Genomic DNA, 21,159 nt, shown 5'->3' on the forward strand with positions numbered 1-21,159 from the left:
CTCTGGCTGGATGGGAGGATTAATTAGAAGCAGAAGGTCTGGCTCTTGTCCTCTGGAGCAGGAAGAAGAATTGGAAGTAAAGAGAGGATGGTACTTCCTTTTGGAATCTGAGTTGCACCCTTCTTGTACAGTTTGTCTTTGGAATAAGTCGACTTCTGGCCTTCTTGGAGAGGAGAAGTGGCCAAGTTTGTTTGATTCAGTTTTTTGGAAACACCTAGAACCTGGAAAGAACCTTGACTGTTCTGAAAGCTAGCCACCCAGTGTATGACCTCACGGATGCAGTTGTTACTCCCAGTCCCAAGGATAGACAGTTGGAGGGGTGAGTTCTTCAAGTTGAGCTTCAGAAGCTACTTCTTGGTCTTCAGTTAAGGAGGAAGACTTCTGAGTCTCAGCTTCTTGGAGGGTTGGGTCTGGGGCTAAGCTGGTCCTCGGCCCAGGTTCTGAAGGGACTTGGAGTTCTCTGACACCCTCCAGAGTAAAGGTACTGGTTGGCTTGTTCACTTTGGGGCGGGGGCTTTTGCTGTCTGGAAGGAAGCTACCCGAAGGTCTCTGGACTAAAAGGCATGGTGGGTTCTCAGGGGCTGTGGGGCAGAGCATTTGCTTCTGAGTTGCTGTTAAAGCCAGGAGACCAGATTCCTCAGATGGGGCTCCAGTTCCCTCCCAGAGACATGTGTCGATGTCTGCCATGGTACCTGTTACTTTATTTCCTTCGGGATCTGTGACTTCCCATTGACACAGCTCCGCCACCTGGTTCCCCATACTGCTTGCTCCATGGGGACTGACCTTGGGTTGGTCCATGGCTGGAGCATCTGGCTGCGGAGAGAGCCCTTCTGAACTTGTGCCTTCCCAAGGGCAGATTGACTCCATCTCTCCGCTGACTTTTACTTCTTCTGAAGAGTGTTCTTCAGTCCCTCCAGATTCTGCCTTTTGCAGGAACATTTCTCCTTGCCCTTGAGATTCTCTGTCCACCTCTTGTTCACATCCCCCTTTCTCTGCTGTTTCTTGGCTCACCTCCCAAGGGCAGATTTCTGTTTTCTTATCAGGGGGAGCTTCTTGCGCTTCCCGTGGACACACTTCCGCTACCCTAGCCCCCACACTGCCTGCTGCCTTGGGACTTTCTTTGCTACTGTCAGAAGCTTGTGGGGCTGGTTCCTGCTTTCCATCTGCCCTCTCAGGCTTTTCCTGAAGGGCCACAGCTTTGTACTCTGGTTTTTCTGGGGCTCTCCCCTTCTCCTCTTGAGTTTCCTCATCTCCATCCTGTCTTGACACCCCTTCCTCAGGGGTTCTTTCGGTCAATTCCCAGGGACAGGTCTCAGCTTTGGCGCCGCTGTCAGGCTTGGGAGCGTCCGTGGCGGAAGTGTCCCACGGGCAGACCTCAGCGAGCCTGTCCCCAGCGCTGGGCAGTGTCTGAGAGCCAGCTTTAGGTTGGACAGGGCACTGACTATGTGGGTGGGAGGAGGAGTCCCTGGGGGCCGTGCTCTCCTGTAGATGGACGGGTTGCAGTTCACTGCTCGCTTTTTCCTGATCTTCAGCAGTGACTTCTGCTTTTTCTGGGGCTACGTGTTCTGGGGAGGAGTCCATTTTTGGGTCTTGTGTCAGGCCCCCTTTCTCTGCTGCCTCATCACTCATTTCCAGGGAGGGCTCCTCTACCCCTCTGCTGGACACGTCTGAGACCTCAGGGGCCTGAGCAGAGGGTGCCCTCAAGTCCTTCTCCCAGGGACACACAGCTTCCTGCTCTGGACTCAGTTGTGTTTCCCATTTCGATCTGTCTTCTCCCAGGGAGGGGAGTCTCCCCTTTTCTAGCATTTTCTCCCTCTGCCCCACTGAATCAGTTCTCATCTCTTGTTCTAATTCCTTCCCAGGGGCTCCTTCATCCACCTCCCAGGGACAGACCTTGACTTTTTCACTAGTAGGTGCTCCTTCCACTTCCCAGGGACACACCTCCACTGGTCTGCACCCTGCACGGTCCAGCTCCTGGAGCCCAGGTTTTGGCTTGTCAGTGCCCAGAGTGTCTGAATGCCAAGAGGAGCCCCCTGGATCCATGCTCTCCCAGGGGCAAGCCCGTTCCCGCTCCTGGACCTGCCTCTCTGGAGTAGCAACAGCTCTCTCGCTAGGTCCAGAATCTGCAGAAGGCTTCCTCGTTTTGCTTGAAAATTGCCTAATGGCCTCCATTCCCAAAGGCCTTCTCTCCCCAGCTCCAGCACTCACCTCCCAGGGACAGACCTCTGCCTTCTCAGCAGGCAGGGTTTCCTCCACGTCCCAGGGACAAATCTCAGCAGTCTTGCTTTCCACACTGCCAGACACCTGGAAACTGGCGTTGGGTCTACCTGTGTCTTGAAAACCAGGCTGTGGGGTGAAGCTGCCAGGGTCCACACTCTCCCAGGGACAGAATGCTTCCTGCGTTGGCATCTGTCCCTCAGGCTTTGCCCAAGTTGGGCTAGCTGTGATGCCTGATGTTTCAAGCATCTTCTCCTTGTCCTTTTGAGATTCTCTTCCTTTTGTTGCCTGCCCTGATGTCCAGTCCTCTGTCGTTCTCTCATTCACCTCCCAGGGACAGACTTCTGCCTTGGCAGGTGTTGCTCCCTTTCCCTCTGACCTGAGATCTGGTGGGCAGACCTGCGCTGCTCTACTTCCTTTATTGCTGAGGAGTTGTCCATCAGCTTTGGATAAGGAATTGTCTAGATGTGGGCCAGAGTGCCCAGCAGCTGTGCTTTCCCATGGACACACTGACTCCTGTTGTTGGCTAAGTTTCTGCACTGCTTTCCCAGTCCATCCCCCCGTCTCTCCAAAGCTCCCTGTTCTGGAGGTTTCCCACTTTTCCTGGGGAGGTTCACCACCTGGCCCCTGACTCAGCATTTCCTTCCCCACTACCTCATCACCCAGCTCCCAGGGACAGATCTCTGCCTTGCCGATGGCAGGAGTATCTCCCGCCTCCCATGGACAGATTTCAGTGATGCTACTGCCCAAACTCCCCGAGCAACCGGGGGTTCCTGGAGCCTGAGTAGAAACCACAGAGGGGCCCCGGAAATCTGTCCTTTCCCACTGACAAAGAGACTCCAAGCCTTCACCCAGTTTCTGTTCCTTCCAGATGATTGTTTTCTTGGGGTTTTTCTGCTTTTCCTGGGGGAGTTCCTTTCCTCCCTCCTGGGATGGTTTCCCTGTCTCTCCTCCTTCACTTGCCTCCCAGGGACACATCTCTGCCGTGGTGATGTCAGATGTACAAGCTCCTGGGCCAGCGGCTTCCCACCGATGCATCTCCACCTCTCTAGGCTCCACACTGCCCACTGCCTCAGACCTGCCCCTGGCTCTGTCCGAGTCCTGAGGGGCTGACCCAGGAGACAGACCCCCAGGATCGGCACTCTCCCAAGGACAAACTGCCTCCTGACCCCTGACCAACCTCTCTGGCTTTTTCCGAGCCACAACCACCACATCTTTGGGCTCTGATTTTTCTGAGGCTTTCTCCTTCTCACCTTGGGAGGCATCTAGATATTGCCTTAGGGCCTCCTTCTCAGGGGCTCCGCCCACCTCCCAGGGGCAGATTTCAGCTTTGTTGCTACCTTCAGGCTGACCCAGTTCTGATTCGGTGACTTCCCAGGGGCATACTTCTGTCACCCTGTGGTCAGCACTGCCCAGGGGCTGGAGGCCAGCTTTGGGTAGTTCCCGCCACCCCACAGGAGCTTCTTTTACTTGCTTAGCATTTTTGTCCCCAGCTGTGCCCTGCCTGAGTTGCCTCAGTGTGGCAGGGCCTGTTTTACCTGCTCCCTCAACCTTCCCCTCCCCTAGACACTGGGAAGTCCTCCTGCCTCTGTCTTCTTGTTCCCTGCTGCCGTTCCGGTGACAGACTTGGAGCATCCTGCTGGTGTGAGCGTTCTGTTGGTTCTGGAGGGACTCTTCGTCATCACAGGGGGCAAGTGCTGCCTGCTTACTCACCCCCTTAGGCCGGCCTAGCCTGGGAGATCTGGGGCATGCCCCCACACCCTCTCCAGAAGCTCGGCCCTTCTCCTCCTTCTTAGGACTCCCTTCCCCGCTTTCCTTCTCTCTGTGTGTGCTCCGAGAACGGGTCAGAGCTTTGATAGCCAGGCCCAGGCTGCGCATGGAACCCTGCTGGACAGGGGTCTTGAGGCTGTGGGATTTAGAGAAGACCTTGGGCCTGTCCTCATCCTCCTCAGTTTCCCCCTGGAGATGCCCATCCTCTGTGTCCATCCCATTCTCCCCAGGGCCCCTCTTCTCTACCGCCACAGAGAGGGCCCTCCAGAGACGGGCCCGAGCTGGGACATGAGACGGGTTGCCTTGCTCTGGCCCCGAGGGGCCTTCCTGAGCCACATTTTGTTTCTTCACTGGCAGTTCTGCATTCTCCCAGGGGCAGATGTAGGTAAGTAGGTTGGGGCTTTGTGGGGATACTGGGATGGGTGCCAGGGCAGGGGCAGGAGCTGGCATCAGAGCTGGGGCCAAAGTGGAGGTGGGAGATAGCATCCCCGGCTCCCCCAGGCCCGGCCCGGACGTGCCCATGATGGGTGTGGAGATCTGGTGCCGGATGGGCGCGTGCGGCACCCTGCTGGCGGCCTCCTGCAGCCGTCCGGAGATGTGGGAGCTGTCCACGCTGCGGCTCTTGGCCGGGGAAGGTGGGGCCGACACGGGGGCCGCTCGAATTCGCTCCAGCCTCCGGGCCGAGGGCCTCCGCGCCGGGCTGGCCAAGGCGGCCTCTGCCTTCCTTCTCTCCTCCCGCTCCTTTGCCTGCCGGTAGGTCTCCTCCAGGTAGGCCTGGCTGGCCACGAGCAGGGCCTTTTCCCTGGAGCCGGCCACGACGCTCAGCGACTTGTGCAGCGAGGCGGGCCGGGCGCGGGGCAGCCGCTCGCACACCGTCAGGTTGTGGGCGCTGGCCGACCTGAAGCCCAGCGCGGGGGGCCCGGCCGCCGACTCGCCAGACTCGCGGCTGTCGGATCGCGGCCCCTTGCGGGCCAGCTTCCTCCGCAGCAGCGAGTCGACCAGAGGCGGGCTGTGGTCCCCGTGAGCGTCACAGTCCTGCTCGCAGGCGCTGCGGGACTTCCGCAGGCCGGGCGGCGCGGCGGGCTCCCGGAGGCTGGCGCTGAGCAGCCGGCGGCGGGAGGAGCCGGGCAGGCTGCCGCGGCCCGCGGAGCCCGAGTCCCGGGAGTGCTGGCGGGCCAGCGCCTCGGGGAACTCGGCCAGGTACCTCATGAAGGAGCGGCCCAGGCCCTGGCGCCAGCTGGCCCGCTTCTTGGGCAGGTGGGGGTTGTTCGCGGCCATTTCCTTGGTCTTGTGAACCTCGAGCTGGGCGTAGAGCTTCTTCAGCTCGTCCTGGGGGCCGGAGAGCGAGCCGGCATGAGGACCATCCTCTCCATCCCCTGGCCGGGCTGCTCTGCCCCTCAGCTGGTGCTAAGACCCTTTTTTCTGGGGGAACGCTTTCCCACCAAGCCGTGTCCCTTCCTGGCTTTTAAAACACTTAGAAAATTCACCTCTCCGTTTCTGCAGGGCCAACACCAACCTAGTTCTGAGCCCGGCCCACTCAACCCTGAGGACGCAGGGCCCTGCCTTCTGCCCGGCGCTGTGGTCTGGTGGGCGGTCCCAGCTTGGCGCCCAGGAAACCTGGGTTTGAGGCTGCTGGCCTATCGTATGCCTCAAGGCTATTTTCTTGCCCTCTCTGAGCCTCTACTTCAATAAAGGAAGGAAATCTGACTGCCTAGTGTTGACTGCCTTAGGAGAAGTGGTGCGAGCAGTGGGTGTGAAAACGGAAAGTGACAGGATGGGGCTTTGAAAGCTGTTTCTACTTTGGCGCTCTCCCCACAGTGAGCATAGGGAGAACACACCCACTGCTGACCCCCAAGCTGGAGGGTCAAGGATGGCACCCACGCGGCAATAGCCACCTGCCTCCACTTAGGCCTACCTGATAGATTGGGGTCTCAGTTCAACCTATCCCCAGGAGGCAGGACACAGGCAGAACTCAGAGGGTGAGGAGGACACGGAGGCAGTTGAGACAAGGAAGGAAGGAATTGGGGGATGTAAACAAGTCAGATGTGGAGGGGGCTTCAGGGAAGGTGGAGGGATGGACCCAGTGGCTTCCTGGGACTGTTCCCACTGTAGATTCTACAAAACAATGGGCTTTACTGCCAGTCTCTTGATTTCCTACTCTGGGAGCCTCTCATCAGGGTTGCTATCACCATTACGATATTCTTAAGCAGAAAAATAAGGTAAGGATGTTCTCCTGATGGAAGACTCAGGAAGCACTTCCTTTCTCTAACACTGCTGAGTCCAGGGAAAGAGGACCCTGGTATGGAAATCCTTGCTGGCCATTGGCTGAATTGCCCAACCCTAAGGGCCCTAGGAGCACTAGCTGCCGGGTGTGCTGGGGGCTGAGGGGCTTCTTAGTCTGCCCCTTAAGGTGGCCCTGTTGAGCGGAGGACACAGGTGATTTGAGCTCCACTCATGGTTCTGCCTCTACCTTGCCAAGTGGGCCTCAGGATGTGAGTTTCGGTATTTGGGGGCATCTCTTCACATGTGTGGTCTCCTTTGTGTAGAAGCAGGAGAAGCAGCTTGGGACAATGGTGGAGAAGAAAGGGAGGCTAGTCTCAGAGGAAAAGCTAGGGGGAGGACAGGGGACCTGCAGTGGCACACAGCCCAAGTGGCAGGGCATCACTGCTCGCTGTCCAGGCCCTAAGTAGCATCAAGAGGAAGTCAGGAGGCCAGCGCCTACCCGAATGTCTCCAGGGTCCAGGCTGCGCTCACTCCAGGCTGAGGCGATGCTGCTGTTGAGGTGGGAGCCTGAGCGCTGCAGGTCCAGCTCGTCCTCGTACACCTCATCCAAGATCTCCTCTCGGGGAGGAGCCCCCGGCTTCCGGAACTGGCCAGGGTGGGCACGATCAGGAAAAGACTCATGTTGGCTCCCTACCCTGTGGCATACGTGTTTGCTCCATAAATCCTCAACCCCTTCTCTGATTTGGGATTCTGGAGGTCCAAAGAGTATTGTCCCATCTCATCCTTCCTGATTTTCTCTAACTTAGAGACCAGGGGTGTCTAATACCCTGTGCCCACAGTTCCTAGCCACATCCTTCAGCCCCCTCGCCTATCTTCTGTAACTGCTTCCGAGTTGATTTTCAGTGTCTGCCAACCTTCCAATTGTGTTACGAGGACCCCCTTCAGCTCTAGCTCTTATTTCCCTTGCCCAGGGATTGGAGACAGAGCATTGTTCCCCACCTCCTATATGCGTGCTAAGTCGCTTCAGTCTTGTCCAATTCTTTGCAATCCCAAGGACTGTAGCCTGCTAGGCTCCTCTGTCCATGGGATCCTCCAGGCAAGAACACTGGAGGGGATTGCCATTCCCTTCTCCAGGGGATCTTCCCCACCCAGAGATCAAACCTGGGTTCCCGCATTGCAGGGGGATTCTTTACCATCTGAGCCACCAGGGAAGCCCTTAGCCAACTCCTAAGTGGGCTCCAATTCCCTCTGGGCCCAGGTGTCATTCTCACCCTGACCTGGAGAGGGCACTGTGGACATAGCTGGTCCACAGTGCCCCTGGCCAAAGGGCCAGGGTCACCTCACTTCGAGGCCAGAGAAGACCTCACCTTAGGGATGAAGATCAGAGCCAATGTGGCGGTGACTGTGCTGTGGGTGTGAAAGAAGAAGAGGAGGAGCGTCCAGTCCGGGTGCAGGGAGGGAACCAGCACAAACCTGGGGGCGAGGTGGTGGTGGCGGTGGGGTGATGGTTAGCTGCAGGTGGGAGCGGCCTCTTCCCTCTCACCTGTCCCAGTGGCTCTCCCCCTAACCCCAGCCCTGACCTCCTGCAGGTGCTCAGTGGAGTGAGGAGGGCACTCTTCCTTCTTCCTGCCCTCCCACCTCAGGGCTCACGATAATCCCCACTTCCAAGAAGCCTTCCCAGACTACTCCAGCTTGCCCTCTCTGGCTGCTTATAGCACTGTTATGAACCGCCCCGTGGGTTGGTTCTGCCTTCACCACAGGGCCAGGTCCTTGTGGACACGCATAGCAGGTCTGCTGCTGAGACGGCTGAGGTGTGAGGGGAAGAAGGCAGGGAGAATGGAGCCCGTGTAGGGAGGAGAGCAGTGGAGGATGGAATGCGAGAGCACTTAGGATGTTGGGTTAGACATAGGGTACAGGAAGCATGTCTGTAGGGCAGGGAGAGAACTCTATGTGAGGACCCTCATCACCTTGCTGCGGTGTAGCAGGCGTTGCCAGCAGGGTTGTGGGATGGGGGTACCCTCACCTGGGAGAGGTGAGGAATGGTGTTAGGGTGGAAGGTGTGGTGGGTAGGAGGGCCTGTCCTCACCTGGCTGCGTGGAAGGCGGCAGAAAGCAGCAGCTCGTTGTGCAGGGCGATGCCCATGTATCGTGGCTCGTGGAAGGCTGAGGGGACAGCCCGGGTGGCGTAGCAGAGGAAGCTGCCCCAGCACAGGAGCAGCATCTCAGCTGTAGGGAAGGGAGGGAGGGACAGAGCCAGGTACCACCTCAGCAGTCACACCACCCCTTCCTCTGTAGGGGGTTCTGGGGGGAGCCTGGTCCAGGTCCAGGCGGAAGAACCCTTGGAGGTACAGGGCGGGGGATCAGAGTGAGGCTGGACTCTATGGGAGTAACTCACCCACCACCATGATGTAGTCCCAGCGGTCGTGGTGGCAGAGGTAGAAGTGGAGTCCCGTGTGTGTGTGGCCTCGTGTTACCAGTGACGTGTGCTGAATGCCTGGCTCCAGGACCCCTGCCGTCCATACAGCCAGGAAGCCCAGCACCAGCAGCAGGAGCAGCCCCAGACGCCGCAGCAGCCGCCCGCTGCTCAGGTGGGGGCCCCGCTGGGCCGTTCGAGACAGAAAGAGCTGGAGCACTCTACAAGGGTCAGGGCGTGGCTGGTAGATGCAGGGAGGGGGGACACCTCTGGCCATTGCTTCCCTCCCCTCTACACATCCCTGTTCTCCCATCCCTTCCATGGGTCACTGCCTCCTCTTACTGCCCCCCCAAAACAAGTTAGATGGTGGGGAGGGCTACAGGGACAGGAGCAGGCCTTGGGGGCCCAGGGGAGTAGAGTGGGTAGGGGGTCTGGCAGTGAAGAACTCCATCCCATAAATGAGTTGGGGGGGGCCTGGAGGGAGCCGCGTGAGAACAAGGCCCTACCCAGACCCTACCTATAAAGCTTGAGTATAATGGTGCCGTAGACAATGGCAAAGCCCAGCAGCCGGACCCAGCGGAGGGCGATGCAGCGAAAGACACTGGGCTTGAAGTACAGTATGAAGACCTGGTGGGGAGGGGGTAAAAACAATCACTCTCCATTGCATTTGCACTGGGTGCCAGGCCTACGCTAAGCAGCTTGCTGATCCTTCTAACAGCTTCCTCACAGAGACATCATCACCTCCATTCTGCAGAGGAGCAGCTTTGTTATCAGAGAGGTTAGATAACTTCTCCTAAGTTACGCAACAGGTCATAGAGCTCTTTTAAGCCTCACTAGGCCAGCCTGTCACCTGTAGGTATGAGCAGGGGGATTTTCAGGTCTCCGAATCCCCCCACAGGATACAGAGGACAGATTCTAGGGTGTGAAGGGTGCCAGGTTGGGACTGGGGGGGATCCCAGGAGGTGGGGTCAGGCTCCAGCCATAAACTCACAGGGAAGTAGAGCAGCAGGGATCCGAAAAGGATAGCTTCCAGCAGTACCACTCCAGATGCCCGGATCCTCTGTGAACCCAGGAAAGAAAGACGCATGTAACCAGGACAGCGAGAGGATAGAGCCTGGAGGGTAGTGCAGGAGGGTCTCAGGTCTGTTCGAGGGGTCACTCCGTGGCCCTGAGCTAAGGCTTCCCCCTATAACTTCAGCTCTGCCTTCTTCATCCACAGGCTCTTAGCTCCACTGGTACTAAGCTTGGCTGAGGCCAAGGTTTCACATAGCCCCTGCAGCCCCATGCCCCTCCCAATCTCACCCTGGGCCTTGCTGCAGACCTGGGCTGGAATTGGAGGCTGCTGGAGCTAGAAGGGATCTCAGGCTTTCCCCCAAGCTTTGGGTCAGACAGCTTCCTTGCCTAGAAACTCCCTTCTCTGTCAATTGACCTTCAAGCTTGGCTCAAGTGTCATGTTCTCCAGAAAGTCATCCCACACCATCTCAGGCGGGATGACTGGGTCCCCTCTCTGACCTGCCACAGCAACTGACGCCTCCATCCTGGCCCCTGTCTTACTGTGTTGTCATTGCTTCTTCTACTCATCTGGGAGCTCCACAAGGGACCAGATCACTTCCCCTAGTGCCTACACAGTGTTTTGAATCAAGTCCAGTGACTTCATTGCACAGGTGAGGAAACAGGTCTGTGGTGGTGAGGTCACTTGCCTAATGTCACAGAGTGAGTTAGATTAAGGATCAAACTTGTATTTTCCAAGCTCTAGCCTTAGGTAGTCTTTGGTCTCCCGCTGATGCTAGAGATTCACAATGGGTAGGACACGTGCAGAAAAGAGAGGTGTGGGGCCTTGCTTGCCTTGCTCTGGCGGCAGCGATAGGAGACCAGCATGCTCAGGAAGACGACCAGCATACAGCACGTCTGGCAGGCCAGCACCGCTGCCCTCAGTGTGGGGGCTTCCTCTGCCAGGCACGGCGTGGCATCCAGGCAGCTGGCACAGCCCTCGGCACATGGTTGGCAGCGCAGCAGCCTCCCGGGGCTGCCTTGAGGGGACCCAAATTGCCCAGGAGGCTGGGCAGCACCCTCCTCTGAGCCTATAATGAACAAGATGGGTACAGGGAGAGGGGCGTGGCTGGGGCATCCTGAGACCCCAGTCTTCTCTCCTCATGGTTGGCACAGTTCTTATCCTGCCCTCTTAGGGTCTGTGGCCCCTGGGGGAAGGAATGAGGAAATGAGTACTTGCAGGGGAAGGCAGGAGAAGAGGTGATACCAGGCTAGGACTCACCATGAGGTCAGCTTGCACCAAATTGCCATGTTTTAGGCTCATTCTCAGAAGGCATAGACACCCCCAAATTAGACCCTGCCTGTGTCTCCTGCTTCTCTCGACAGTCTGCCCTGGCTCCACAAGTTTCTTTCCCAGTGTCTCACCCCAAGCTGCCTTTCTTCCGCAGATACCCACCTCCAATCAGGCCAGCCTGTAAAACACCTGCCTGTCCCTCATCATTGTTACATACCCAAGGAGTTGCTTGCCCCGTAGAAGCCAGGTCGGCAGCGGCAGAGGTAGTGGCCAAGGACAAAGCCCTGACTCTCCAGGGGGACGCACTGTGGGCCAACAAACACCATAGATATTTATTTATACAGGGCTTTCCCGCCGGGAAGAGTTGGAGGGCCATCTACCCTCCTATCCACAGCCTCTGGGTCTACGCTGGGGAGCCCCAGTCCAGGGGAAGCTTTCCCTCCCTGCAGACCCTACCCTGACCCCACCATTGTCTCTCTTATCAAAGAGACCTCCAAACACAGAGTTTGGAGATGGATTAGCCTTTTATCCAGACTAACTGTGACAGGAGCCTCATAGGTCCCGTTTCCCAATCCCCAGCTGTTGCTAGAGCAAGGTGCTGGGGCGGTGGAAGCAGAGAGAACTCTGAGATCAGCCACACCTGTGTGCCTACATCCTGCTTCAAAGGGTCAACATCAGCCTCCCTCTTTGGCACACAGGTGGGTTGAAAAGGCACCCACGGGGGAGCAGCTTCCTCTATTAGGGCCATCTGCCTTTGGTGTAGGACTGCTCTCCCCAGCCCTAATGCCAGGCTAATGCCAGGCTGGTGGGATGCCAATGCCAGCTCTTTATTCCAACTCCACCCACTGATGTTTGCCCAGCAGGAGACAGAGCAGACCTCGGAGCCAGGCAGGGAAGATAAGCACATGGATGAGGTCAGATCTACTGTAGGGAGTGGCCAGGAACAGATAGCAGTGGGGCAAAGAAAGGAAGAGTCCATATTCAGGCCCCGACTTCACCTAAAAGGTGCTTCTGAAATCGTGGCCCAACTTTCCCCTCTGCTCAGATTGCTGGTAAACGCTCTGTTCCTTCCACAGTCTGCACCGTCAGACAAGTGCATACCCAGAGACATGAATGTGGCTGGGTTTAAAAGTGCACTGGACAATGGGAGCCTTTATGCATCCCTGGATGTATAGCTTCAGACACATGTGCCCTGAAGAGCAGCAGATGCCCAAACCCACTCCACTTCCCAGCAGGCTGTAGGGCTCGCCTTGGCTTTGGTTCAGCTCAGGAACAAGCATGCAGTCAGTGTTACTGTGGAGTGGATTAGTTCACTGGCCTCCCAGTTTCCCAGTAGTGGGTTTGCAGATTACCAACCATTGCTTTCCATTATCCAGATTCTCCTGCACCCACGGCTTTGATTTTGCCAGCACCTGGCCCAGGTTCCATCACCTTTACCAGTCCCAGAGCTCTTCAAGCTCCTTCTTTGGTTAGCCTCCTCTTACATGTCAACTTTTTCCTACACTCCTCCTACATCCCAATTCCACTTATTTCAACAAACACCCAACAGAGCATCCTTTGTGGGTTAGAAGGAGCCCAGAGCTCTGTTGATGTGGAGAATGTGGTTCAGGAGAAGGAAAGGGAATGATTAATAGATGCTCAGGAAGTGGTCCTGGGAAGGGATCCTGAAGCACCCAGTACCAGAAGGGAGAGCAGACAGGGAGGCACACTGAGATTCCAAGAAATGAAGCTGGCTGTCTCAGATGGGGGATGGGGCTAGGCTGTAAGTGTCCTCACTTTTAAATAGCCTGGTATCTCACTTCTATCTGTCTCATCAATAGGGACTTCCCTGAAGCCCTGAGAGGCTGGTGTGCCTTTGTCAGCTGCTCCTGATGGCATGATTGGAAAGGGGAAGGGAGGTAGGAAACCCGTACTCCACCCTCTGTATCCTTACCTGGGTGCTGTTGAGATCACACAGGTGTGTGTTAGAGTACCAGCCTGGGTCACTGGCACACTGATTGATGTCCACGCTCTGAAGGTCTACGTCCATCTGCACCTGCCCCCTAGGGCAGTGAATTGGCAGTTAGGGGTATAGTGAAGGGTGCCAAGGTGGACATGTATCCTTGGATCTCAGATCATGGTGCAATGTAAGCTTTGTGCACTTTAGCACAGTGGCTGTAGTGTGCCAGGTGACAGGGCACACGCATGCCACTTCTCCAGTGCTATTAACCCTCACTGTCTCTGCAGCAACAATCCTCCTCCCACTAGATTCTCCCCCTGCCCCACCCCCCCATCCCTCAGCTTTTCAACATCCTAGCATTTCCTGATTTCTATCAATGGGTAAAGGGAGTAGGCAAGACATATGAGAGCTGCGGTTCTGATGATCTGTCTGAAAGGGATTTTCACACTTCCCCACTGTATGTATACACACTCACACTCAAACAGGCACACAAAGCTCAGCTATTAACAACGCCCCACTCTGCCCAAACCAGGTCTGAATTGATCACAGTGAAGGAGATATGGAACAGAGGGGCCCAGATTCAAGAGCTGCCTGGCCCCAGGGCTTTCAACCCCAGCTCTGAGCCCAATGGGGAAAGAGCTGGCAAAAAGCCAGGCTGCCTGTGGCCAGGAGAGGAACTCTGCTGGGGACAATGAATGGGGACACAGAGCTGGGAAAACAATGTCGATTGTTGAATGTCTAGCGGTATAGTATCCACCTGCTCCCTCCTTCCCATCATGGCTCCCACTCAGCTCTTTACTCCGATTGAGGGAGGAGGTCAATTGTTTGAGGAGCATCACAGGCTCCTGGGTCAGGACTTGATGTAAGAAGACAGCCATGGGAGTGATGCTGGGACCCAGCCAACTTCTGGGCAGAAAGGGCCATGGTTCCAAGCCTCCCCCAAGGTGTTTTCCTTCACTTGCAGAAGCCTCCTTTTCCAGTTCTAGATTGCTAGGGAGTAGCGGGTTTCACTCCTGGGACACCCATCTGACTCCTCCGAGAAGCCGGTACACAGATTGTCACAGCTATCTTCTTCATTGTACCCATTACTCAGATCTGGGAACCAGGACCTATGCCCAGCTGTGCCCCCATCAGTACACACACACACACGTGTGTATACCTATATGTAAATGGATCGATCGTCCACACACCTGTATATGTTAACACATAGATTCCTAGAGTCAACTGCAAATATACACAGCTGAAGGCAAATACACACATCTGTGTCCCCCAGACACACATGTGCATACCAAGTAGCCTACGCACAGCTAGGAGCCCCACTCTCCCGCCACCTCCACAGACCCACAATAGCATCAAATCCTGCACAAACCAGCTTACCTGACCTCCGGGCTGAGGTCTGGCTTGAGTCCATAGAAGGTGGCTGAGAGTGTGATAAGCCAGCCGGGACGCAGTCGACCCTCCTGGCATTCCAGGAAAGGAGGAGACAGTCTCACGTGCTGCACGTCCCCGACATATCCATCCCCCTGTGGCCACTTGGGGCTGCCAAGGCTCCCTAGGTCATTGGTCAGCACCCGCTTTTGCAGGTCAGTGGGGTGCAGGGTTCCAGTTGAGCTCTCCTCCTGCACCCTGCTCCCCGACAAGTCCTGAAGGATGGTCTCCTCCCCAATCCGGGTGGCCTGCAGGGCCAGCTGCAGGTGGCTGGCCCCTGGTGGAGGGTTAAAAGTCAGCAAAGCCCGGTATGCCCTTGGGTCCCCCTCGGCTACACTGCGGACCAGCGCCTGGTACCATTCCACATCCTCCTCCACACTGGACTCTCGGATGTCGTTGGCTTGTAGCAGCATGTTGAGGAAATTGGCGGCCTGGGTCACAGTGCCTGCTGCCCTCCATAGGACTTGGGGGAGCCCTGGTCTGGCTCCTGCCCCAGGAGCTTCATAGCGCTCACTGCAGTTAGCCCCAGACAGCCGTTGAGGATCTCCAGAGTAGAGAAAAGCCAGCGCTGCCTCAGCCCCCTCTGGGGGCACCCAAAAGGGTACAGACCCTGGCTTGACTTTGGAGGACAGTGCAGGCAGAGAGCGGAGGGTCCTTGGAACCCCCAGAGCCCAGCCAAAGAGGAAACAGCAGCCTAGCAGCCCTGCCGCCGGAGAAGGCATGGCCATTGTCCTAGTGTCCATCCTCAGGGCAGCCTGCAGGGCCCTGGGGTCCAGGCTGCCTGCGGAATTTGCTGGCTGCAGTGTTTCCACACCTCGTATCCTCGTTTCCTCTCTTCCTCTCTCTCTCTCATGCTTACGCTGTCTTGCTCGGGTGTTTTTTTTTTTTTTTCCTAACATCATCATCTGGCTTCTGGACGTCAGCATGAGGGCTCTGCTCCCTCCCCTCTCAGTGTGGCCCCTCACTGCAAACCCTCTTAATCCTGGCACACCACTCTTCCCTCCCGCTCTTATCCAATATCCAGACTCCCTCCCCCTACTCCCCGCCGTACATCTGCTCCAGAGAGACACAGAAGGGAGGGGAGACAAGGGACCAGCAGTTCTGTCTCTTCCTCCCTCCTTCCCCCTCCCTCTGCCCTTTGCTCCATTAGGAGAGATGGGCAAATCCAGGATGGGGCGCCATAGCAACCGCAGATGAGCCTGTGCCCCTCTCTTCACTCCTCTGCTCCACTTAGCCTCCTGGCAGCAATTTCGACGGCCATGATAAAGGGCCAAGCTGCAGCTCCCCGCAATCTGCTCTAGCTGCCTGTGCCCCCCCTCACCCTGACACCGTGCTGCTAAACTGGAATTTGAGACTAGGGATAGGGAGGGGTGGGCCAAAGAGCTCAACAGAACCATAATTGGTGTGTGTACAGACTGTGGCAATGTACAGTCTTTCCCATGTGTGTTCTCTCAATGAATCTTCCTCACACCCACCTGTGCTGAATGTTCTTATCAAAATTTCACAAACAGTAAGGCTCAGAGATTCACTTAGCTGCTCCATTTGAGTTGAGACTCAAACCCAGAGCTCTGACTCCCCTACAATGTCCCACCTGGGACATTGGTTTTTCCCTTGTCTTCAGACCTGCAGTCAACTTTTCCTGAGTACTGAGCCTGCTGCTCTTTGGATGAGAACTATACCACTGGCTTTCATGGTTCTCAGGCGCTCAGACTCAGCCTTAAATTATACCATCAGCGTATTAGTCAGCTTGGGCTGCCATAGCAAAATACCATAGACTGGGTGGCTTAAACAATAGAGTATATTTCTCACAGTTCTGGAGGCTACTGAATCCAAGATCAAGGTGCTGACCAATTTGACTCCCTCCTGAGAGCTTTCTTCCTGGTTTGCAGATGTTGTTGTTGTTTGTAGAGACCACGTGTAAAGCAAGGGAAGTTTTTAGCAATCACCACCCAACCCTTCCTACCTGTACTCGGGGATCTGGGGCATCAAAGACTTCAGAAGGAGGGTGGGGCCTAGTGGGAAGGAAAGAAACTACCAGATAACACAAGCACGGGAGCCAAATCAGTGGGTGTCGGATCAGCAATGGGAAGGTGGTGGAAGAGGGGCAAAGAAGGCTGAGGCTTTGTTTTGTGGCTGACTTCAAGAATCCACACTCTTTTGGATCCAAAAACATCAACCCCGTACCATCACCCTGTTATTCATCCTTAGAGACCTCAAGAAAGTCTCACTATAGAGGAGGAAAGCAAGGACCAGAGCTGAAGCAACTTCCCTAGGATCACGCTGTTGCTTGTGATGGAGCAGATGTCCACTACCCCACCCAGGGGAGCCTTCCTTTTCCTGCATCACAGTGGTTAAGATTCTGTACTTCCACTTCAGGAAAACAGGTTCGATCCCTGGTTGGGGAACATCTAAGATCCTGCATGCCAAGCAGTGTGGCCAAAGTGAAACAAAACAACAAACAATAAACGCCTGGAGGTGGGGGAGTCCTGGTGGGGGTGGAGTCGGGTAAGAGAGTAGAGTTTTCTCTCTGCTTCTTTCACCTTCATTTTGTCCTCCTCAGCCCTGTTTTCTTTCTTTTTCGTGAAGACCGTGGCTAACCTGTCCTGCTTTTCTCAGTCTTCTTACCCACCGCATCCCTCTCCCTGTTGGACACAGTAACTGGAAAGCCCAGAGTTAGCACTGTCTGAGGCAGCCTCCTCGGATCCAGAAGGGTATGGATTCTTGAAGTCAGCCATCAAACATAACCTCAGCTGTCCTCTCATCCTTCTTCCACCACCTTCCCATTGCTGATCCGACACCCACTGATTTGGCTCCCGTGCTCGTGTTATCTGGTAGTTTCTTTCCTTCCCACTCGGCCCCACCCTCCTTCTGAAGTCTTTGATGCCCCAGATCCCCGAGTACAGGTAGGAAGGGTTGGGTGGTGATTGCTAAAAACTTCCCTTGCTTTACACGTGGCCTCTACAAACATAATTCTGCTTTGGAACCCTCATTGGGAAAGTAAAAGGTGGAGGAAAAGATGGAGGCTAGAGAACAACCCCCCACAAAATCCCTATAATGCCTACAGCAAGTGGTCACTGCGGTCAGACCATCACACATCCATAGTTCCCTCCTTTGCCTCTCTGATTCCATGTGCTAACAGAGAGAGGGATGGCAGGGGGCAGGTGTGGTGAGCAAGTGCCCCATTCCATGTTCTTGGTATTACTGGTTACTGTTAGCCAAGAGCCAACAGGACAGTTTTGGTAAAGACATAATAGTTGTTTTTTCCTCCAAGAAGTTTTTCATAGTAACAACTAATGTTTGTATAGCACTGTAGCATTTGTTTCCCAGGTGGCGCTAGTGGTAAAGAACTGACCTGCTTGGTAGGCTCTAGTCCACAGGGTTGCAAAGAGTCTGGCACAACTGAGGTGACTTAGCACACACGCATGTAGCATTTGCATGTTAAGTTTTCATTTAATCCCTACAACAGCCCCATCATGGGGGGATTGACCTATTTTTACAAATGAAACACAGGTTCAAAGGTGTTTAATTATTTGCTCTTGGTAATATGTTCAGAAAGTGGCAGGCCTAGGACTCAACCTAGACAGCAAGCTCCAGAGGGGCAGAGACTGTGCCTGTTTCACTCGCCACTGCACTCCTGAAGCCGCTGCTGAATGAGTGAACTCAAGACCGGTTTAGATTCTGTGTTGTTCTTTGCAAACCTTTAAAACTAGGGTTCTACCACTGCAGAGACAACTTATATAGCCCTCAAGAAAAAGGTATCTATGGACACAAAATCCACCCAACACACACTCACACAAATCCAACTCACACAAAAATACACTTTCTTTACTCGGAACTTATTTTTCAATATTTTTCCCAGGAACTGGGCTACAGGCCTGGATATTAAGGGAAATGGAGAAAGGCAGCATTCCTTGCCCTGGCCTCTGTGTGTTCTCGGCTGGTGGAGATAACCCAGGGGGCAGACATGGCCGGCTTCCCTCTGGGGCCAAGAAATTAGCTGGACAGCAGAGGGTGCTGCAGAGCTTCAAGACCTTGCATTGATGGGGTCATCTGTTCCCCAGCCAGAATTTTCCAGAAATAACCCGGGTTTTCTTTGGGTAATCTTCTTAGGCCTCTGGTGTTCTATGCTGCTGCTAAGTTACTTCAGCCGTGTCCGACTCTGCGACCGCATAGACGGCAGCTCACCAGGCTCCCCCGTCCCTGGGATTCTCCAGGCAAGAACACTGGAGTGGGTTGCCATTTCCTTCTCCAATGCATGAAAGTGAAAGTGAAGTTGCTCAGTCGAGTTCGGCTCTTCACGATCCCATGGACTGCAGCCTACCAGGCTCCTCCATCCATGGGATTTTCCAGGCAAGAGTACTGGAGTGGTGTTCTATGATCCTATAGCAATTTCTCTTCTTTTCTCCAGAAATTTAAGTGACACCTAAGAGGGAGCTGAGGGAGAGAGGGTAGAAAATATAGTCTGGAATCAGAACTGGTTTTGAATTCCACTGCACCTTTTTGGACTGTGTGACCTTAGGCAAGTAACTTCAGTTTTTTTCATAGGCAAGGGAGCTTATTAATTCTGTTGTGCAGAATCAGAGATCAATTTGTATCAGGAGTCTCTCATTAAGCATGGAACAATCATTCCATGTATCAAGGGCCTACTCTGTGCCAGGCAGTCCTTGGCACTGGAGAGTCCATGATGGACAAAATGCAAACTAGACCCCTGCTCTCACGGAGCTGAAGGTTTAGTAGGGAAGACAGACTTTAATCAAATAACTCCACAGACAGATGACAAATCACACTTGTGCAATTAAGTGCAGCAAAAGAGTAGTCTTAGGACTCGGTGAGGAGGAATTACCCAGGCAAGGAGATTTCCCTGAGGTAGGAAGGAGTAAGCTTAACTTGAAGGATGAGTAGGAAGCAAAAAATGGAGGGAAAAGGCCTTTCAAGAAAAGGGAATCACGTATGCGATGGCCATAAAGTGTGTGAGCCTGACCCAGAGGGCTACTGGAACTGCAGGGCAGAGAGAACAGGGTGGAGCTTGGTGAAAGATGAGGCCAGAGAAGCAGGGGTCGGATCACACAGGACCCCATAGGCCTCCTTAAGGAGTTCTATCTTTAGCCTAAGAACAACGAAAAAACACAGAGGGTTATAATCACAGGCTACTGGTGAATATTCAGTTTTAAAAGGTCTCTCTGGCTGTAAAACTCAGAGCAGATGGCTAGACTATCTACCCCTCAATGTACCTTCAGGTAGTAAAGTTGCTAAATACTGCTAGATGATCCTTCCTCCTTATCCTTTGCATCCTCAACATCTCTTCATGGGATGACTGCAGAAACTGGTCTCCCTGCCTCCAGTCACACCTCCTCTACACAGGCTTGATTTTATTTGATCTTCACAGCATGCTTGCAGGTAAGCAAAGGAGCAATCCTTATCCTGAGTTTGCAGATGAGAAAACTGAAGTGTAGTGGTGATGTGGGACTGGCTTGTGAAAGACAACTGTTAAAATTTCAGAAATTCTGTAAGCCAGTTGTTAAATACAGCCAATTATTGAAAATTAAATCATATAAACGTATAATTAAATGTATTAAAAACAAAGGTAATAAATTCCCCAAACTCATCACTTCTTAATAACCTTACTGTTATTATTTACCTATGCTCTTGAGGCTATTTGTATTACTGTTTCTGCTACATAATATGAAACTACCACATAACAGTTTTCTCTGTATTCAGTAAAGTCAGGATGGTAGATTGAAACCAGCCTTGGTGGGAATCTTTGCACCATAGAATTGGCAAAGACTACAAAAAGGGACTTGATTTACTGTTTCTTTATCTAGATTTAAGAAAGTGATGAAGAATAATTCAGATTTTAAATGAATGTATTATGTCTGTAGCCACTACATTCTGGATAGACAAAGCTTGAGGAAACATTCTTTCAGTTATTTGAAAACTGTTTTCTGATCAGCGAGGAAGTTGCTCCCATAATTGACACTTAAGATGTCTCTGTTTATTCATTTTTTTTCTTACACTGACACAGAGGACATCAACCAATAACCATGTCGCAATTACATTCCCCCCCTCAACCGAAACCAGTTTGGCTACCCATATAGGAGTTTGGCAAAAATCAATGAAAGTATTTTGTGAGAATATATTGGTTATAAAGAATTTGCAAATATACATTATTATTTGTAAATTCTGTGCTACATATCCTTTGAGTGAGTGAGTGAGTGAGTGAAGTCGCTCAGTCGTGTCCGACTCTTTGCGACCCCGTGGAGTGCAGCCCACCAGGCTCCTCTGTCCATTGGATTCTCCAGGCAAGAATACTGGAGTGGGTTGCCATTTCCTTCTCCAGGGGATCTTCCAGACCGAGGAATTGAACCCCGGTCTCCCGCATTGCGGGCAGATGCAGGTGGACGCTTTAACCTCTGAGCCACCAGGAAGCATCAGTACAATTTATGTACGTATATATTATATGCATACATTCCCCTTTTCAGTCGGCTGTTCAACATTTATCAGCACAGCCTGGTTCTAGAACATATTTCTCATGTGTCATGCTATAAATATTCACTGGATGCCAAGGCGGGGATACAGTCAATGAACAAATGACCCGGCCACGGTCACACATCCCAAGCTGCATAGGTAGGACCAGAGCCAGAGGTATTGTCCTCCCAAGGCCAGCGGCTCTCTCCCAGGACGATACCAGGCTTTCCAGGGCCATCCCATCTTACCCTCACCCGAAGGGGTGGTTTCGCCCAGAGCGCCTGGGAAGTGAAAAACCAGGGTCGGGGTTGAGGACTAAAGCCCAGGCGAGAAGCAGCTCACGACCAATAGCTGCCCAGGCTTCGCGCAACGTCACTCTCTGAAGAGGCCAGGGCGAGCAAGCCCTGGGGGACGGGGCGTG

General features: G+C 54.1%; 1 protein-coding gene and 1 long non-coding RNA gene across 2 annotated transcripts; both read right to left on the reverse strand.

Annotated features, from left to right (window-relative positions):
- Nucleotides 1-252: 252 nt before the first annotated feature.
- GPR179 (G protein-coupled receptor 179) lies at nucleotides 253-15,016 on the reverse strand. Its single transcript, XM_069543266.1, has 11 exons — nucleotides 14,223-15,016; nucleotides 12,840-12,948; nucleotides 11,124-11,211; nucleotides 10,468-10,703; nucleotides 9,614-9,682; nucleotides 9,140-9,249; nucleotides 8,605-8,843; nucleotides 8,297-8,435; nucleotides 7,578-7,683; nucleotides 6,710-6,856; nucleotides 253-5,316 (listed from the first exon to the last, which is right to left on the reverse strand). Exons 1-11 carry the CDS (start codon nucleotides 15,014-15,016, stop codon nucleotides 286-288), a joined length of 7,068 nt encoding a protein of 2,355 aa, XP_069399367.1. The 3' UTR covers nucleotides 253-285.
- A 3,055-nt stretch (nucleotides 15,017-18,071) lies between these two features.
- Nucleotides 18,072-21,073, reverse strand: LOC138415131 (uncharacterized). The gene is made up of 2 exons (XR_011247128.1): nucleotides 20,987-21,073; nucleotides 18,072-18,707 (listed from the first exon to the last, which is right to left on the reverse strand). It is a non-coding gene; the product is annotated as an uncharacterized lncRNA (long non-coding RNA).
- Between the last annotated feature and the right edge of the window lie 86 nt (nucleotides 21,074-21,159).

The sequence above is a fragment of the Ovis canadensis genome, chromosome 11, assembly GCF_042477335.2.
Source record: "Ovis canadensis isolate MfBH-ARS-UI-01 breed Bighorn chromosome 11, ARS-UI_OviCan_v2, whole genome shotgun sequence".
Lineage (NCBI taxonomy): Eukaryota > Metazoa > Chordata > Mammalia > Artiodactyla > Bovidae > Ovis > Ovis canadensis.

What these genes read in the sequence shown, in the direction of transcription:
- GPR179 (XM_069543266.1), bottom strand. Translation starts at nt 15,016, where the DNA reads ATGGACACTAGGACAATGGCCATGCCTTCTCCGGCGGCAGGGCTGCTA. An exon ending in GGACTACATCATGGTGGTGG is followed by an intron (nt 8,436 to 8,604) that starts GTGAGTTACTCC and finishes CCTTCCCTACAG; the next exon opens with CTGAGATGCTGCTCCTGTGC. An exon ending in GCCGCCTTCCACGCAGCCAG is followed by an intron (nt 7,684 to 8,296) that starts GTGAGGACAGGC and finishes CCTCGCCCCCAG; the next exon opens with GTTTGTGCTGGTTCCCTCCC.